This window comes from Loxodonta africana, chromosome 7 (genome assembly GCF_030014295.1).
Source record: "Loxodonta africana isolate mLoxAfr1 chromosome 7, mLoxAfr1.hap2, whole genome shotgun sequence".
In the NCBI taxonomy this organism is placed as follows: Eukaryota; Metazoa; Chordata; class Mammalia; order Proboscidea; family Elephantidae; genus Loxodonta; species Loxodonta africana.
The window spans coordinates 93,065,732-93,083,650 of record NC_087348.1 but is presented as its reverse complement, the minus strand read 5'-3'; the positions used below and the strand labels follow the sequence as shown (position 1 = coordinate 93,083,650).

Here is a 17,919-nt window from a genome sequence, read left to right as displayed (position 1 = left end):
CAGGGTCTGAGGACTGATGTGGGTCCGCTAATTGCTTGTTGCTGGTTTCTGACAAAATAAGTTCAAAAGTTGAAAGTAACCATGTTTTGAATACGAGTCCCCGGATGGCGCAAATGGTTAAGTGTTTGACTATTATCCAAAAGTTTGGTGGTCTGAACCTGCCCTGGAGTACTCTGAAGAAAAGCCTGGCAAACATCAACCGGTTTGTTTGTTTTGTTGGTGTTATGGATTGAATTGTGTTCCCCTCAAAAGACATGCTGAATGGATTGAATTGTGTTCCCCTCAAAAGATATGTTGAAGTCCCAACTGGTACATGTGAACGTGACCTTGTTTGGAAATAGGGAATTTGAAGATGTTTTCAGTTAACATGAGGTAACACTGCATTTGAATTATGGTGTTGGCAAAGAATATTGACTACACCATGGACTACCAGAAGAATGAACAAATCTGTCTTGGAAGAAGTACAGCCAGAATGTTCCTTAGAAGCGAGGTTGGCGAGACTTCATCTCACACACTTTGGACATGTTATCAGGAGGGACCAGTCCCTGCAGAAGGACGGCATGCTTGGTAAAGCCGAGGGTCAGTTGAAAAGAGGAAGACCCTCAGTGAGATGGATTGACATGGTGGCTGTAACGATGGGCTCAAACATACCAATGATTGTGTGGCTGGTGTGGGACCAGGCAGAGTTTTGTTCTGTTGTACATACGGTCACAGTGAACGGGAACCGATTCGACAGCATCTAATAGCAACAATACTGGAGTAAGTTGTGTCCTAATCCCATCGGAGTGGTGTTTTATTAAAAAAAAAAGAAAAAATTCTGTTGCTGTCCAGACTCATAGCAACCCTAAAAGACAGAGTAGAGCTGTCCCATAGGGTTTCCAAGGAAAGCCTGGTGAATTCAATCTGCCAACCTTTTGGTTAGCAGCTGAGCTCTTAACCCCTTTGTCACCAGGACGCCGGTGTGTTTATAAGGGGGGAGAAAGAGATAGAGAGTGAGAGAGAGAGAAGATGGCGACATGGCCAGGGAGTCACGCTGCAACTGCAAGCCAAGGAATGCCGGGGGCTACGAGAAAGGATCTTCTCTTGGAGCCTTTCAGGGCTTCTATCCCCCAGAGCTTGAGACAATACAAATTTCTGTTGTTTAAAGGCACCCAGTTTGTGGTATTTTGTTATGTCGGTCCTAGAAAATGAACACAGACTGTTTAGAAATGTACAGCAATGTGACAGGGTAATTTAGGTCTGTCGAATCTAACGATGAAAAAAATTGGGACTTGTATTATGTTTGTCTTTGTGTTCTTATTTCATTTTCTAGTAATTCATTTATATTGTATTTTACAAATTTATAGGTTCATGATGGATTAGCAAAATAGAAAACCTGGTCCTTTCCTCCTGACATTTTTCTTATATAAATCCCATTTCCCGCTGACTATGTGATTTAAGATATTCTCCAATTTTATTTACCTCCCTCTTCTTAATTTTGCTACTACTATGTGCCTCGTGCTGTGCATGTGTTGATGGATAAGACAGACCCAGCCCCTGCCCCCCACGCTGTCTCATCACAGCCCCAGGAGGGTAGGGATCCCTAACCTCTGCTTACAGGTGAGCTAGCCAAGGCCCAGAGTGGTGAGGTTACTTGCTCAAGGCTGCACAGAGCAGGGTCCCAGAAATTTTGGGAAGCACTGATCTAGGGTATCCCAAAATGCAGGCTTTTGACAATTTTTAGTTTTGCTTACATTTGTTTTTTTTTTTCAGGGAAGAGGTCCCTTTTGATCCTGAATCATTGAAATTTTATTGTTAAGGTCGGGGTTTGTTGTATGTTTTTGTTCTTTTAAGGGCCCCTTTGTAAGGGACTGCCTGCTTATCTATTTCTATTCATTATCTCATGAGAGATGTCACTGTGTGTATGAGGCACAAGTTCAACTGGTTGAAAGGGAAATGCACAGGTCACTTTTTTGGCAGGGACTGAGGGGAAGATACAGAATCTAAGAATGACCCAAATCCAGTTTGTAATAGGTGTAAACTTTCACAGTTCTTTTAACAACCACTTCCCAGCATTTATAAAAGGAAGCGGGGAGGAAGCGCTAGCATTTATTGGACACCTATTTATGAACGAGTCATAAAAAGAAACTGAGGGAGCCCTTGTGGCACAGTGGTTAAGAGCCAGACTGCTAACCAAAAGGTCTGCAGTTCGAACCCAGCAGCCACTCCTCGGGAGAAAGATGTGGCAATCTGCTTTTGTAAAGATTTGCAGCCTAGGAAACCTTATAGGGCAGTTCTACTCTGTCCTATAGGGTCGCTAAGAGTCGGAATTGACTTGACAGCACACATCGACAACATGAAGAAACTGAGACTAAGAGAGGGGACGGGACTTGCACAGGGTCAGATGCCAAACAGGGGCCAGGTTGGTTTGAGAACAGTATGTCTGGCTGGCCCTTGGGTCTCTGCCATTTCCAGTGTGCCTTCTGCCCTGAGGGAGCAGATGATGCCTGTCTGGGCCGGTGGCCTTCATGTTGGAGGCTAGTATTCTATAAAATCCATTAATCTCTCTGGCAAATGATAAAGGAGTCACTGTGGGTAACATTCAGAGTCCCTGGGTGGCACCGGGAGCCTCCTTGCTGTGACTGCACCAAGCGGTACCCGGCTGAGGACTCACCTGAGGAGTTTGCAGTGGGAGCTGCCAGATCTCCAGGCTGAGTAGCACCCCACAGCCCGTGTGCCTGGGAGCCCCGTGCCTCAGACCCAGGTGTCTACACAGTGTCCAAATCACACAGCGTCCTATTTCACAGAATGTGTCATGGACGTTAAGCAACACATGACTGTATATGAAAACTAACAACAAAATCGTTTTGTCAATCTTTGTACATTGAATTACAATATAATTAGTAACCGAGTGGAAGCCTGTTTTGATTCTTCTCCTTCTTTTCCTTTAAGTACTACCTCATTCTCGAAAAAGTTACTGATGTAGGTTCACAAATACTAATTACCACAGTATTGTAGGTAAAACACCAGAAAATTTGAGAAAATCAGCAACTGTAGAGATACTGGCAGCAATGAAATTATAGAGCATGCCTGTAGCACATTCAGTAGAAACCACGCCGTGCTCTCCACTCACTGATGTGACCGAGGCTGGGTGCCAGTGGCATCGCTGGGTGTGGGGGTGCTGGGGGGATGTGACCACAGCAGGTGACACTGTCAGATGGGCTGACACCAAAATGACTGTCTATAAAATTTTTGTGCAGTGTTTCAGCAGAGATTTATTATTTTTTATAAAAAATATTCCTGGAGGGATTGGGTTGGACAGTGGGTTGGAGAGAGATGCTGGTGAGGAGTGAGCTTCTTGGACCGAGTGGACACTTGAGACTATGTTGGCATCTCCTGCCCGGAGGGTAGATGAGAGGGTAGAGGGGGTTAGAAGCTGGTGAAATGGACACGAAAAGAGAAAGTGGAGGGAGGGAGCGGGCTGTCTCATTAGGGGGAGGGCAATTGGGAGTGTGTAGCAAGGTGTATATAAGTTTTTGTGTGAGAGACTGACTTGATTTATAAACTTTCACTTAAAGCACGATAAAAATTTTTAAAAAAGCTTACATTATCGCTAATAAATTTGTTGATGTGAAATACAATTAATATATATATTTTTTAATTCCTGTAGTTAGTTACAACCACAAAAATCTTTTTTGTAAGCCCAGCCTTACATCTATCAATATGGGCATCAATATACCTACAAGGCTAAAGCTCTATGCTAATTCACTTTTTGAACCTTCTAATGCGCTCCGGTCAGAGATGTCATTATTACCCAGTAACGATGATGAAGTTAAGCGGTTGGCTACTAACTGAAAGGTTGGCTGTTTGAAACCACCCAGAGGTGCCTCTGAAGAAAATTACGGCAATCTACTTCTGAAAGGTCGCAGCCAGGAACACCCTATGGAGCAAAGTCCTACTCTGCAACAGCTGGGGTTGCCATGAGTTGAAACGGACTCTGTAGCAACTGGTTTGGTTTTTGGTTTTGGTGGGTGTCATTGAGCTAAAAGTATGTAAACCATCCTGCCCAGGGCTCAGGGTACTGACTCTGCACTTCCACGGGGTCATTAAGTCAAACAATGCCCAGTTCAGCCCATGAACTGGCCCATGACTCTTTCCAGTTCAAAGATCTTCCAGGGTGCCTCCATACACTCCCACATATGTTGCCGTTAGGTGCCATTAAGCCGATTTTGACTTATAGCAACCCAATGTGACAAAGTAGAACTGCCCCATAGGGTTTCCTAGACTATAATCTTTACAAAAGCAGATCACTAGACATTTGAACTCCACCAGACAGTAAACAAGGCAAATTCAGAGCCCCTGCTACCTTGTTCACCACTCTATCTCCAGCACCTTGGCACATAGCAAGGGTTCACTACATGTTTGCTGAACAAAAGCCTGAGCCTCCAGCTTCCTTTTCCCTAGACCTCACCCTTGCACCCTGAATCGTGTCAGCAACTATCACCAACATGCTCCCTGCACTTTTCCTCCTTTCTGCCTTTGCTCATTCAGCAACTCCCGTCTAGATGCCCTCCCCACCTCTTTCTCTCCTCCTGAACCCTAGCAGAGCACTGTCCTCTATGTGAGACTGAGCCTTGTCCCCTGCCACGTGGCTGCTGGCAGTGCTGTGCTGGCTGACCCCTGTCCTACTCTGTCACTCATGGCCCAGTCAGCCATAAAGTAATGTTAGACAGGAGGGGCCCCAGCGGGCCCTTTGTCCCCTGGGGGTGATGATATCTGAGAACTTCTCCCCAGACCAAAGGGCAGCCTGATTTCCAGAGGAGCCTGCAGTGCTCCCCATCACTTGAGGACCTCTAACCCTCCTTACCACATTTGACATACCCTCCCATCCTCTAGTTGTCTGTATCTCTGCGTGTGTTGGGGTGGCAGGGAGACTGTCTTCTCCACCCAACAGTGAGGCTGCCTGAGTCAGGCTTCGTGGGCCAAGAGGTATCAGTTAGGAGGTGCTAAACTAATAAGTGAACCCTTTTATCTGCATCTCCGGGCACATTGTATTAGTTGGGGAGGCCAACTGCTGTAACAAATACTCCCCAAAGTGGACTAACACAGTAAAAGGACATTTTTTTTGCTCACACAAATTCAGCATGGTTGTTCCTCACTGGGTAGCTCTCTTGGGCAGCCCTCTTCCGAGATCAGGGCTGTCTTGGTTATCTAGCGCTGCTTTAACAGAAATGCCACAAGTGGATGGCTTTAACGAAGAGAAATTTACTCTCTCATAGTCTAGGAGGCTAGAAGTCTGAATTCAGGGTGTCAGCTCCAGGGGAAGTCTGTCCCTCCGTCCGCTCTGAAGGAAGGTCCTTGTGATGCATCAGTCTTGCCTCTGTCTGGGAGCATCTCAAGGCAGGAACCTCAGGTCCAAAGGACAGTGCTCTGCTCCCGGTGCTGCTCTCTTGGTGGTATGAGGTACCCAACTCCCTGCTTGCTTCCCTTTCCTTTTATCTCTTAAGAGATAAAAGGTGGTGCAGGCCACACCCCAGGAAAACTCACTTTACATTGGATCAGGGATGTGACCTTGTAAGGGTGTTACAGTCCCACTCTAATCCTCTTTAACATAAAATTACAATCACAAAATGAAGGACAACCACTGAATACTGGGAATCATGGCCTAGCCAAGTTGATACAGACATTTTTGGGGGAGATGTAATTCAATCCATGACAAGTGCTCTGTGCCCCTTCAATATCTTGTGCTGTTGATAGCTTCAACATGAGGCCTCTAAGTTTGCTGTAAAAGAGAGAGCATTCTCTTTCCTCTGGCCCCTCAAGTCTCCCTCTATCCACTATCCTCCCATCTCCCATCCTGGCACCCTCAAGTCAAATGATCACTGTTATGGATTGACTGGGGTCCCTCAAAAAGATATGTTGAAGTCCTAACCCTTAGTACCTCTAAATGCAACCTTGTTTGGAAACGGGGTCCTCAAAGATGTTATCAGCTAACACGAGGCCATACCAGAGTAGGGTGGATTCCAATCCATTGAGTGGTGTCCTTATAAAAGAGCTGAGGAGACACAGATGCAGACGGCCATATGAAGATGAAGGTAAGGATTGGAGTGATGCGTCTATCCACAAGTCAAGGAACACCAAGGATCTTCAGTCACTACCAAAAGCTAGGAAAGAGGCATGGAACAGATTCTTCCTCAGAGCCCTCACAAGGAATCAACATGGCCGACACCCTAATTTCAACCTTCTAGCCTCTAGAACTATGAGAGAATAAATTTCTGCTGTTCTAAGCCACACAGTCTGTGATACTTTGTTAAAGCACCCCTAGAAAACAAATACAGCCACCTTGTACTACATCCTGGTCAAGCCAGGGAGCAGCTCATCATTCTCACCTCCAACCCTTTGCTCGATTGTTGTCCCCACCCATCTGGGTACCCTTTCTATGCCAACTTAGCCTCTGTCCTATAAGCAAGCCACCTCTTTCAGTAGTACATAGCATTGGTGTGGCCCAGGCTCATCTCTCAGAGTTCGCCCTCTGTCACTGTGGTAGCCAGCTTCTAGGATAGCCCCAGTGATCCCCACCTCTGTCATTCCCACCCTTGTATAGCTTGTGAGCTGGACTTAGTGATCCACATCTAACCAATAGAATAAGGCCAGAATTGATGGTGTGTGACTCACAGACTAGGTTATAAAAGACCTCTCTCTCTTTTTCTATCTTCTCTATCCCACTCTATCCCTGTCTCAGATCACTCATTCTGGGAGAAGCTATGTCATGAGCAGCGCTATGGAGAGGCCTAAGTGATGAGAAACAGAAGCCTCCTACTAACAGCCACATTATGAACTTGAAAGGAGATCCTCCAGCCCCAATCAAGTTTTCTGAGACTTCAGCCCCAGACAACAGCTTGGCTGCTACCTTTGAGAAACCCTGACTAGAACCACCTGACTAAGTCACTCCCAGATTCCTGATCCTTAGAAACCGTGAGATAATAAATATTTATTGTTTAAAGCTGCCTAGTTTTAGTTTTAGAGTAATTTATTATACGGCAGTAGATAACTAATACAATCACTTCCAAAAGCAAAGCTTGGGTCTTCTCCTTCACCCCTGCCTCAGGCCTAGGGTGTGCTGGACTCAAAGAAGCAGGTCCTGTGCTGTGTGCTGGGGTGGGAGCTGAAGGCAACAAAGATACAGTGTTGGCCCTCGGGGATTCCTAGTCCATGGGGAGACAGAGGAGCCTCTGCTCACTCATTAATGACCATGGCCCCTTTACCCCTAAAGTTAGCCCCAAAGAGGGGTAACCAACTCTGACTTAGAAAAGGGTGTGGAAGGGCAGGATTTGAGGGTGGGTGGGGTGTGCTGGGTTTGACCAAGGAGGTGATCTTTGGGGGCAAGTGATGTTTACCAGGTCAAGGAGGAGATATTCTAGGGAAAGGGAACAGCTTGCCCTAAGACACAGCAAGTGCTAGGGCAGCCGGCCTTCGGAGAACAGTGAAGGGTGACAGGGGTGAGGAGAAGAAGGTCCAGGAGGTGAGGCTAGTGAAGCCTATGGGACAGATGATGAAAGGCCTTGAACACCAGAATGAGGAGGCGTTTAGACCTTCTCCTGAAGCAGAGGAGACTGTTTCAGGGAGTTTGGTTTTGTTTTAGTGAGATGACTCAGGTGGTGTATGTGAGTAGGCTGGGGGAGGGCACGGGAAGCAGGGGCATCAGTGCATGTTGTTACTGAAACCGGGACCACCCAGGGTGCCGAATGCTATGGCAGATGAAGAAGAAGTCTTGACAGCCCAGAGGAAACCCCAATCTCAACCACGGGGATCAGGGAAGCCTTCCCTGAATAGGTGAAACCTGTACTGAAGGACGCAGGAATTACCCAGACGGTGAGGTGGGGTAGGAGAGATGACATTCCGAGCAGAGGGAACAGCAGGGGTAAAGGCACAGAGGTGAGAGAGAACTGCAGAGTGAACTGCAAATGGTTCCGGATGACCAGTACATACGGGTAAAGGAAGAAGATACAGGGGGCTGGACAGAACTGGGGCCTGATGGTGGAGAGTGATGAACCAGGTTAAGAAGCTTGGGCTTAGAGGTGGACGTCTTCAGATTCACTCACCACCCATCTCCACCCTTCTCTCTGCCCTGGGAGACCTATCTGCATGGACTGCAGCCACAGGCCCTCACGGTGCCCTCTAGCTTCCAAGTGGATTCAGATAATGGGAGCCTTGGTAGGGGATTGAACAGAGGGAGGACAGTGTAGTAGGAATGTTCATTCCAGCTCCTTCCCTGCAGGATCACCTGGACCAACAATGCACCCCTTGACCGATGATGTCCCCCCTGCATGTGACTCTTTCCTGGGTTCAGGTACCTGCTGCCTCTCCTTGTCCTCCCAGGCCTTAGGGTGGTAGCAGTGCCTCGCCCCACTGCCACAGCCCTGGGTTACTGCTCCATCCTTTGTGGTTTCCTGCACTCTACACTCACTTCAGACAATTGTTGCTTTATTAATCCCATCTCAAATTACCCTAATCGGAATATGCCATCTGGTTCCTGCTGGGACCCAGACAGATACAAATTCTCTCCTAGGAGCACTACAGATCCATAGAGGGATTTTGAGTAGGGGAGTGGCGAGGTCAGCTTTGTGCTTTAGACAGCTCACTCTGGCTGCCCCATGAAGGATGAATCGTGGAGAGCAAGACAGAGACAGGGGCAGAGATGTGGAGGCTGAGCTGGGACCCTTTGGATAAACTATGGCTTTTATTATGGCCACATGGGTAATTCCGGGGTATGTGCGTGTGTCAGAGGATAGAAGGGGAGAAGGTTCTGCTATAGGTTTTCATTTTATAAACTTTTGGTGGATTATTTGCAGAAATGACCACGAGAGTCCCATGTGTCCACGTCCTTTTGTAACAGGACTTTGCTGCTATTCCCATCCAGAGGCGGAGTCTATTCCTCACACTTGACTCTGGGCTGGCTGGTGTCTTGCACTGGCCACTAGAATAATGCTGTGCACTTTGTACAGCCCAGGACTTGAGAGGCCTCGCCAACTTGGCTCTCGTTCTTTTGGAACCCAACCATCACCGAATGTCAAAAGCCCAGTCAGCACAAATAGGGGCCTGATGCCCACGTGGAAAGAAGAGCCCAGCAGTTCCAGCCACCCCAAATGCCCCAGCGCCAGCTGTCTAGTCAGCTGAACGCGGCTGCATGAGGGCCCAGGGAAGACCCAAGAAGAACCATCTAACCAACCCACAGAATTGTGAGAAATAATAAATCGTTGCTGGTTCCGCCATTAAATTCCAGGGTGGTCTGTTACACAGCGCTAGATAAGTAATATGGGGAATTGTGGATCTTCTTGGCAAATCTTGCCATTCCTCCAAGCCTTCCCCTCAGCTGAAAACCACTGCTCCCTCCTCTAACCCCTTCTTCATTCCTGCTTCTCTTGTGACCTTTCTACTCTACGGTCTGACAGGCTAATAGTAGGCACCTTCAAGATACCCTGTGCCTTTATCATCTGATGATTCATTTACACGTACATCATTCTGTAAAGATGTGAAGTGACTTCTCATCTGGGGAAATGCACACAACCAGGGGTGAATGTTGCAATCCCTAGTTCTCAGATTACAAAACTGATGTTTGGAGGTGAAGCGGCTGCTAACAAGAGGTGGACCAGGATTTGAACCCAAATTTACACTTCTCAAAATGCCCCCCATGTTGTAGTTTTGTGTGACTGGCTCCTGGAGGGAAAACACTCTGCTTCACTGCTGGAAGGTTAGGGTGATTCACAAGTTCTGGTCCTGCCCCATCGCCCCCTGTCCCCTCACTGCCAACTCCTGAAGAGAAGGGTCTGGAAGGTAGAGAGGAGAACAAGGGCTACAGGGATCCACGACCCAAACCTAGGAATCCACGACGCTTCTAGTCAGGGCATTTGGCCCTGCCTCACCCCCTCTGCAGATACATATTAACACACACTTCATATGCAGTCTTCGTTCTCTGTGCTGGCCTGCTCTGCCTTTTAACATATCCTTTCCCCTTTTTCTCCCAACAGAAGAGGGCCAGAGGTGGTTCACTTGAGGTTGATGGATCAGGAAGGGGTCAATGGGATATCCTTGGGCCCAATCTGATCCAGCTTCCAGGAAGATTGAGACAAGGCTCAGAGCCAGGCCAGGGGTCAAAGATGAGACTTTGACCATTCCCGTGGTTGAGGAGTATTGTTGTTGTTGATGTGTGCTCTTGAGTCAACGTTGACTCACAGCAATCCTATAGGACAGAGTAGAACTGCCCCATAGGGTTTTCCGGGATGTAATCTTTATGGGAGCAGATCACCGGGTATTTTCTCCCATGGAGCTGCTAGTGGGTTCAAACCGCTGACCTTTCCATTAACAGCTGAGTGCTTAACCATTTCACCATGAGGGCTCCTTGGTTGGGGTGTAGGGAGGGAGAAAGGAGGACTAAAATAGAATCTCTTCATCTATTGAGCTGACGTTTATTGAGCCCCCCTTTTGTATCAAGGTCAGGGGCTGAAGTCACATAGGATGACTAAGAGGTCCCCATGGAGCTCTCAGCTATACAGTGTTAGAGCTGAGACTCAGAGGTCGCCTCAGCCAGTCAGGGAAACTGACGCTCATAGGAAGGGCTCAGGTCTCCTTAGCCCCATTCTAGACCCCTCTGGTTGTCACTTCGTAGCTCAGAGGAGTCAGAAACTCCAAAGGGAGTGCAGGGCTTAATGGCTGTCCCCTCCTGTCCAGTTTGGGGAGGGAGGAGCTGGGACAGGTTGCAGGATGAGGGGGTTTGTAGAAGAGGCTAGAGCTCGTGGCTTCTTTGGTGCTATGACTCAAGCAGTTGTTGTTATTATTAGTTGCTATCCAGTCCATTCTGACTTATGGCGACCCCAAGTGTGCAGAGTAGAACTGGGCTCCATAAGGTTTTCAAGGCTGTGAACTTCAGAAGCATATTGCTGGACCTGTTTCTGAGGTGCCCCTGGGTGGGTTCGAATTGCCAACTTTTAAGCTAGCTTAACCGTTGGTGCCATCCAGGAACTTTTCACTCAAGGTTAGAGGAAGAAAACTCCAGTGATCATTCGCTGCTCTCTTTTCTCTGCCCATTGAGTGACATCGCAACTAAGGACCTCAGAAATCATTCTCTTCCAGTCTCCTCTCCCACTTCACAGATGAGCAGATGGAGTCCAAGGAAAGGGAGAGACTTGGAGAGTTTTCATATCAGGAGGGCAAATCATGGGTGCCAGAGTCGTCTCCTCTCCCACGTTGCCAGCTCCGATTTAGAGCCTGGCATGGGTTGAATTTGCAGGGGTGTGGGAAGGCTCTGGAGATATGTTCAACCAACACCTCTAAGAAGCCTTCTCAGATCACGGCACCTCTAGCTGGGAGCCCCAATGCCCTCCATGGCTGTGGCCTGCCCTTTGATGCTCAGCAGAACTCCAAGTGCTGGTCAATGGGGATGTCGAACTTGAGCTTATGGGCCTCAAAGAGGTTGCACAGCTCCTTGATGTAGCGCTGGTGCAGGTGGTCCACCTCTTCCTGGGAGGGTTGCAGTGTCTTCTGCACCTCTATGGGCTTCCCCACTGTAAGGGACAAAGGTGGCTGCTCATCCAGACTGGGACTACTGGGGGTCCTAGGGCCCCTTCGGGCAGGTGCCCACCCCCACAGTTATCCCTGCAGGAAGGGCTCTCACTGCCATCCCTTTCAACCTTAATTTCAGGTGATCGATTTTTTTTTTCATTTACTTTTATATATTTTTAAGGGAAAATTTTAGCTTTGTTGAAATGCTGTACATTTTTTTGAATTAAAAAAACTTTAAGATTTATTGTGCTTAAATATGCATAACAAAACATTTGCCATTTCAACCACTTTTATGTGTATTGGATGATCGATTCTGCTATAACACAACAGCTGGCATGGCAACATGCCAGGCAATGTGTTAGGTGCTTTACATGCATTATCTCCTTTCAGCCTCATAACAATTCTATGGGGATAGAAGCAGTATTGTTCCTACTTGACAAGTGAGGCAATGAGGATCAGAGAGGTTAAGTAACTTGCTCAAGGTCACACAGCCAGGAAGATCCAATGCCAAGTTTCAAATCCTGGGGATGTGCTCTTAATTAACCTCTAAGGCCATATGGTGCTGCAATTGCAAATGTCTGTATTTCTTACAATGAGGCAGGACCACAGCCCAGCAGCTCTTCTTCCCCTGCCTCCTCTCCCCACGATGACCTGCAGTGCCTCCTCATCTTTGGCAGGGATCAAGAAGGCCCTAACTAACCTCCTTCCTTTGGCTCTACCTTGCTGGGAAGGCAGCTCCCCTGACCTCTCTTGGGAACAGCTCTGGAGGCAGCTGCACTATTATAATTCATGAAACTATTGTCATACAACAGAGGGCAGGAAATGGCATAGAGGCTCACCAAGTCTGTGCTCAACTAATATATAAATGGGTGAATGAAGATGAATGCCCCCCCCGCCACACAGATTCAGCAGAGGAACCTAGTAGGACAGTAGCAATCCAAAAAGGAAACAAAAGAGGTGTCCATTAGCTGAAAAAGATGGTGCTAAGCTCACGCCCATTAGTCACAGGAAAATCCCTCAAGTTCTAATTTAAAACCTACTGATTGCTACTTTTACACACAATTTTAACAGACTTGGAATGCCCTTCCCTTAGTGTACAATCCCCTTTCTCCAATAAGCCTGATTCCATCCTCTGGGTGATTAAAAGCAATGGTGAGCTACAGCTGCTAACCAAAAGGTCAGCAGTTTGAATCCACCAGCCACTCCTTGGAAACCCAATGGGGCAGTTCTACTCCATCCTATAGAGTCGCTATGAGTTGGAATTGACTTGATGGCAACGGGTTTCTCCAGCATGATAAACAATCAGGTAGAGGCTGATTAAACTCTCAGCTTAGTTACACAAAGGCAGTGTGATCTGGAAATCACTTAAACTTCTCTGAGCTTCAGTTTGCCATCAAAGAAATGGGCGATAATAATCCCAGCCTCGCAGGTTGTTGGGATAAACGGAGGTGCTGCGGGTAAGGGAGCTAGAGCAGTGTATGGCACGTAGCAGGTGCTCCGTAATCAGTAATGACTATCATTCTTTGTGTTTGGTCACAGATCATCTCAAGCTGCCTTATGTTAGGGTTCTCTGCTTGTGTTTCTGTTCCCAGTTTAGAATGTAAGCTCTGTGAAGGCAGGGATGTGGCCAGCCCATCTCCATGTCCCCTTGCAGCTCCCAGCCCAAGATCGTTTTCCTACAGCCTACCCCTCCCAGCCTGGGTCTTGGCTCACCCACGGTGGTGATGGGCCGGCGGTAGGGTAGGAGGCCAAAGCTGTACTGGAAGACACCACGGCCGTGGAAAAGTGGGAGGGCAAAGCCCATGACCTTCTGCAGATGGTTCTGGACACAACGCAACCAGGAGCCAGGAGGGTTATTAACCTGGTCAAACAGTTCATTCTCCCCAAAGGAGAAAATGGGCACCAGAGCTGCCCTGGAGGGAGACAAGGGGTGAGGGCGTGTGAGAAGCCCCAGAGAAGGCACAAGCTGAAAGTTCTCCTAGCTTTCTGCAGAGACCCAGTGCCCAGGAATTGAAGCAGAGAACAAAGCCCTGGGCGGGAAGGAGGAGGCCTTGGTTTTCTCCCAAACCTGCCATGGCGCCGCTTGCTGACCTTGGGAAAGTCCCTGCCCCTCCCATTGCCACAGCGTCCCAGTTGCACCATGCCAGGTAGACCAGAATGCCTCAGAGAGTCCTCCCACATATAAAACATCTGCAAACTTTCTAGAAAAATCTCCCCCACCTCAGCTGGCTCCTATGCCTCTAAAATGCTTTACCCCAAGGTGGGAGAAGTGCTCTGGGACACACCTTAGGCCCCATTCTCCCAGATCCCATAAGTCTCAGGTCTAGTGTCAGCTTTGGGCCACATACCATTTCCCACCTTTGATCACTGAGTCTCCCCTTGTCGAAATTCTGTGGGTATTTGAGACACTACATCTCTCACCAAAATACACACTTCATTGTGAATGGACTGAGAGTCTAATCTGCACTAGTCCCTGTCTTCCCACCAAAGTATAATCCTTGCCAATTGCCAACAGAGCCCAGAGCGCTCATCCCAAAGGCTTGATACCCATGCATCAGAGCGAGCTTGATGAAGCCCTTGCGGTTCCGCAGCAGCAGCCTGTAGGCTCCAGGTCTGGCATCCAATGACTCCTTAGAGCCCCCTACAATGATGGCCAGCAGGTTCCCGCCTTCCTTCCTGCTCAGCAAATGATCAACACTCTCCTTGTCTGATGCAACCAGCCCTGGGGAGAGAGGAAATAAGGTCAGGTGTGGGGTGAGGGGGCAGGGACTGTAATGGTGGATAGGCCCAGGAAAGAGATAGCCAGCAGTGCCCACAAAGCCTGGGGTCTCCCTACCTTCCCCCCTGGCTGGGAGTTCCCTCAGGACTGGGAGTGAGTTCCCTCTCTTCCCAATTCTCCCAAGCTCATGGCCCTGCACAGTGCTGTGGGAAGTGCAGGGCCATGAGCTTGGGAGAATTGGGAAGAGAGGGAACTCCTCCTTCTCCCACTGCGCATGCTTTTGGCAGAAATGCAGAACTTCCAAATTCCCTCCTCCCATGTCTCCTGTATCATCTTCTGGGCAACTCAGGGGTGGGAAGACTCACCCCCGGCCATGATGTAATCCCTGAAGAAGGGGGCCCGGAACCACAAGCTCAGCATCATCAGATGGGGGCGGATACCGGGGAAGAGGGTATGGAAGCCCGTACTCTCGGTGCACAGGTTGGTAAAGGCCCCGGCGGCCAGGACCCCATGGGGGTGGAAGCCAGCAAGATAGTTCCGGGAGGGGTCCAGCTCAGCAGTCTTGACCAGCTGCAGGGACAGGAACCTGGTGAGCCAGATCTGGTCCTGTGTGCCAGTCCCGACTCTGCCACTCACCAGCTGTGGGACCTTGGGCAAGTTGCTCCCCCTCTCTAAGCCTTAAGTTTTTCATACGTATGTCTGACCACCCTGGGTTCTTGTGAAGATCAAGATATTGTGTATGAAAATACCAGGTGATACCATAGTGCCAGCTGTGTCACAGACTCACCAATGATTTGGGAAAAATTGTTTCCCCCTCAGGCTTCTCATCTGTAAAATGCAGATACTTGGCTTTGTTCTGCCCACTACCCAGGGCTGCTGAAAAGCTCAGATAAGAAGGTGCCCTGGATTTACAACATGGCAAGAAATAATTTGAAGGCATCCAATGGCCACATGGGGGCGCTACCATGCTGGACAAGCTCTGTTTTAAGAAAATTCATTACAGGTAATCCTTGACTTATGACGTATTCCAGTTACGACTATCGCACTTAGCACCGTCTTTTTCTTTTTTTTTTTTAACATCTTATCTTAGTGATATGTAGTACATACATTGTAGCAGAGTATAATTTGCTGATGTTATCATTCTCAGGTCAACACTCAAAGACAAATAAAGATCAAATTTATAAAGATACTGATAATAAAAGGCAATAATAATGAAAACAAACAAACAAAAAAAGAAGTATTTAACTTACATTGAAGCCCTGGGGGCGCAGTGGTTAAGTGATATGGCTGTTAACCAAAAGGTCAGTAGTTCAAATCCACCAGCCACTCCTTGGAAACCCTATAGGGCAGTTCTATTCTGTCCTCTAGGGTAGCTATGGGTTGGGATTGACTCGATGGCGCAGGTTTTTTCTTTTCTTTTTTTTTTTTACTTATGATAGAGTCGTCAGAACAGAACCCCATCTTAAGTCGGGGATTACCTGTACAGTATAAGAAAAATTGGTACCTAAGACCTGGGAGTGAGCATTCACTGCGTATAGCAGGAACGGATTCTTGTGAGGTTGAACGAGCATGCAGAACAGGAGGCTGGCTCTAGTCCTGTTTACTCCTCTGCGCAATGCATGCCTCCAGCCCTGTGGCCCTCTGCTCCCACCCACACCACCCCTACTTTCCCTTGGTCCACTCTGTTCTACCCGCCAGGGGAGCTCTGTGGCACAGCGACATGCCCGGGTCTGGTCAGGTCTGCAGCATGGAGGGTGTGACAGAATCCACACAGATGTTGTGCACTGAGTCAGGGGGGACAGCTGCTTGCTTGTTATTAGCAGTTTCCAGTTGAAGTGGAAGGAGGGGGCCCTGAGCCTTTTGAACAATGCTGCTCCAGGCAGGGTTTGGAATAGGCTGCAAAGTAGTTGAGTCTGCAAAGATTATAATGTGAGTGGTGACTTCTTGGGGGTCCATCCCTTCCCCAGCCTGCCAGGAACTGCGGGGCTCACCCGTTTCAGTGCCCTGTGTTCTGGCAGCCACAGCCATCAGAGTTGGAAGGGTTCCCAGAACCCCTGGCTTAACCCACAGCCCTGGGCAGCTAGCTCCTTGATAGGGCTGCCCAGGCCCTATGGTTTGCACTTGCTCAGGACGAGGCAGCCCTTTTCACTCAGGCTCAGCTTTGCGAGGGTTGAAAGTTCATCCTGTCATCAGTTGGAACTTTCAGCCAGTGACTCCCTGAGGATTCACGTTGCTGCCTCTGGGGCCACAGAGCCTGGCTACCGACCCTTGGAGCAGCCTGGAGGGACCTGGATACAACAAGGGGGGCCTGAGCTTGTCTGCTCCATCCAGGCTGAACAGCCCTAGATTCTCCTGTCCTTGACCTAGACTTGGCCTCCGCAGCGCACCCTCCCACCCCCCACCACTGATATGCCCCCTGGGTGACCCACGCTTTGCAGAAGGGCTGCATGGACCACAGGCAGAGGGACCATCACTTCCCCAGATGAGGACAAGCCTCTTTTCCTCAAGCAGTGGGGGATTTGTTAGAAGTGAAAATATAGATAGAGCAGAGAAGTCTCTGGTCATTCTCATGCAAGAGGAGCTTCCTTAGGAACCCACCTGATGCTGTGTCTTTAAAACCATACCTCACTGAATGCATGGAAGCACTTGCTTATAGCTTCTCCTTCTCTGTTAGTGGGAGGGTAGTTCTGTAAGCAATTTAGCAACATCCGTTAAAAAAAAAAAAAATCAACTAACCTTTTATCCCAGCAACTCCACTTGTGAGGAGTTTAGCCTACAAAATTTCTCACACTTGTATAAAATGACATCTGAACAAGATTAAGGTTATCAACTGACTCGGCATCCACTCCAGTGTCCATCAGCAGGGCCTGTTTGGACAGTTTATGCAACGTTCACTCAACGGACTCCTGTGCAACATAGAGAAGTGTGAAGCTGGCTTCCTGTCCTGATAAGGGAAGTGAGCATGATTGTTCAGGTGAATAAGCAAGGGGCAGGACTACGTGTGTACAATGCCACCAACCATGCAGAGAAGGGGAAAATATACCTGCTTGTGTATGGATATACCGAACACAGGTAGGAACAGTTGCCTCTGAGGAAGGAAACCAGGTAGATGGAACATGAAGTTGGAGGGAGACTATTTCAAATAAGTAAATGAACAAATGAATGAATGAGTAAACATTCCCTTAATAAAGAGGCATTTGTGTGTACATGAGGAAGCCTGGTGGCGCAGTAGTTAAGCACTTGGTTGCTAACCGAAAAGTTGGTGGTTTTAACCCACCCACTGCTCTGTGGGAGAAAGATGTGGCAGTTGGCTTCTGTAGAGATTACAGCCTTGGAAACCCTATGGGGCAATTCTACTCTGTCCTATAGGGTCGCTATGAGTCGGAATAGACTTGATGGCAGCAGATTTTGGTTTTGTGTGTGTATAGAGAAATATCCTGGTGAGTGTGAGGGCCTGTGTCGAGACATCTATGTGCATGTATCCAAGTGTGTGCACTGAGCCGGCCATGACTGTCCCACTGAGGTCCTATCCACACCTCCCAGATGCAGCGTCTCCTGGTATCTTTCTGTGCTACTCTCTTCTATCTGTCCCAGTTCCCAAGTCTATCACCCCATCACTATGAGGGCCACAAGATTAGAGGCCACATGTCTGATACATCTCT

General features: G+C 48.4%; 1 protein-coding gene across 3 annotated transcripts in view; it reads right to left on the bottom strand.

Annotated features, from left to right (window-relative positions):
- LOC100657191 (diacylglycerol O-acyltransferase 2) overlaps positions 1–17,919 on the bottom strand; it is a 112,974-nt gene that overhangs the window by 80,563 nt on the left and 14,492 nt on the right. The window contains exons 3-6 of one of the 3 annotated variants that reach the window (XM_064288723.1): positions 14,623–14,827; positions 14,086–14,260; positions 13,252–13,451; positions 6,150–11,540 (exon numbers count right to left, since the gene is read on the bottom strand). The exons of 1 other annotated variant lie outside the window; for it this stretch is intronic. In XM_064288723.1, the coding sequence (XP_064144793.1) occupies positions 11,386–11,540; positions 13,252–13,451; positions 14,086–14,260; positions 14,623–14,827 (735 nt within the window). In that variant the 3' untranslated portion in view covers positions 6,150–11,385. One more of the 3 variants, XM_064288722.1, reaches the window with a different exon arrangement.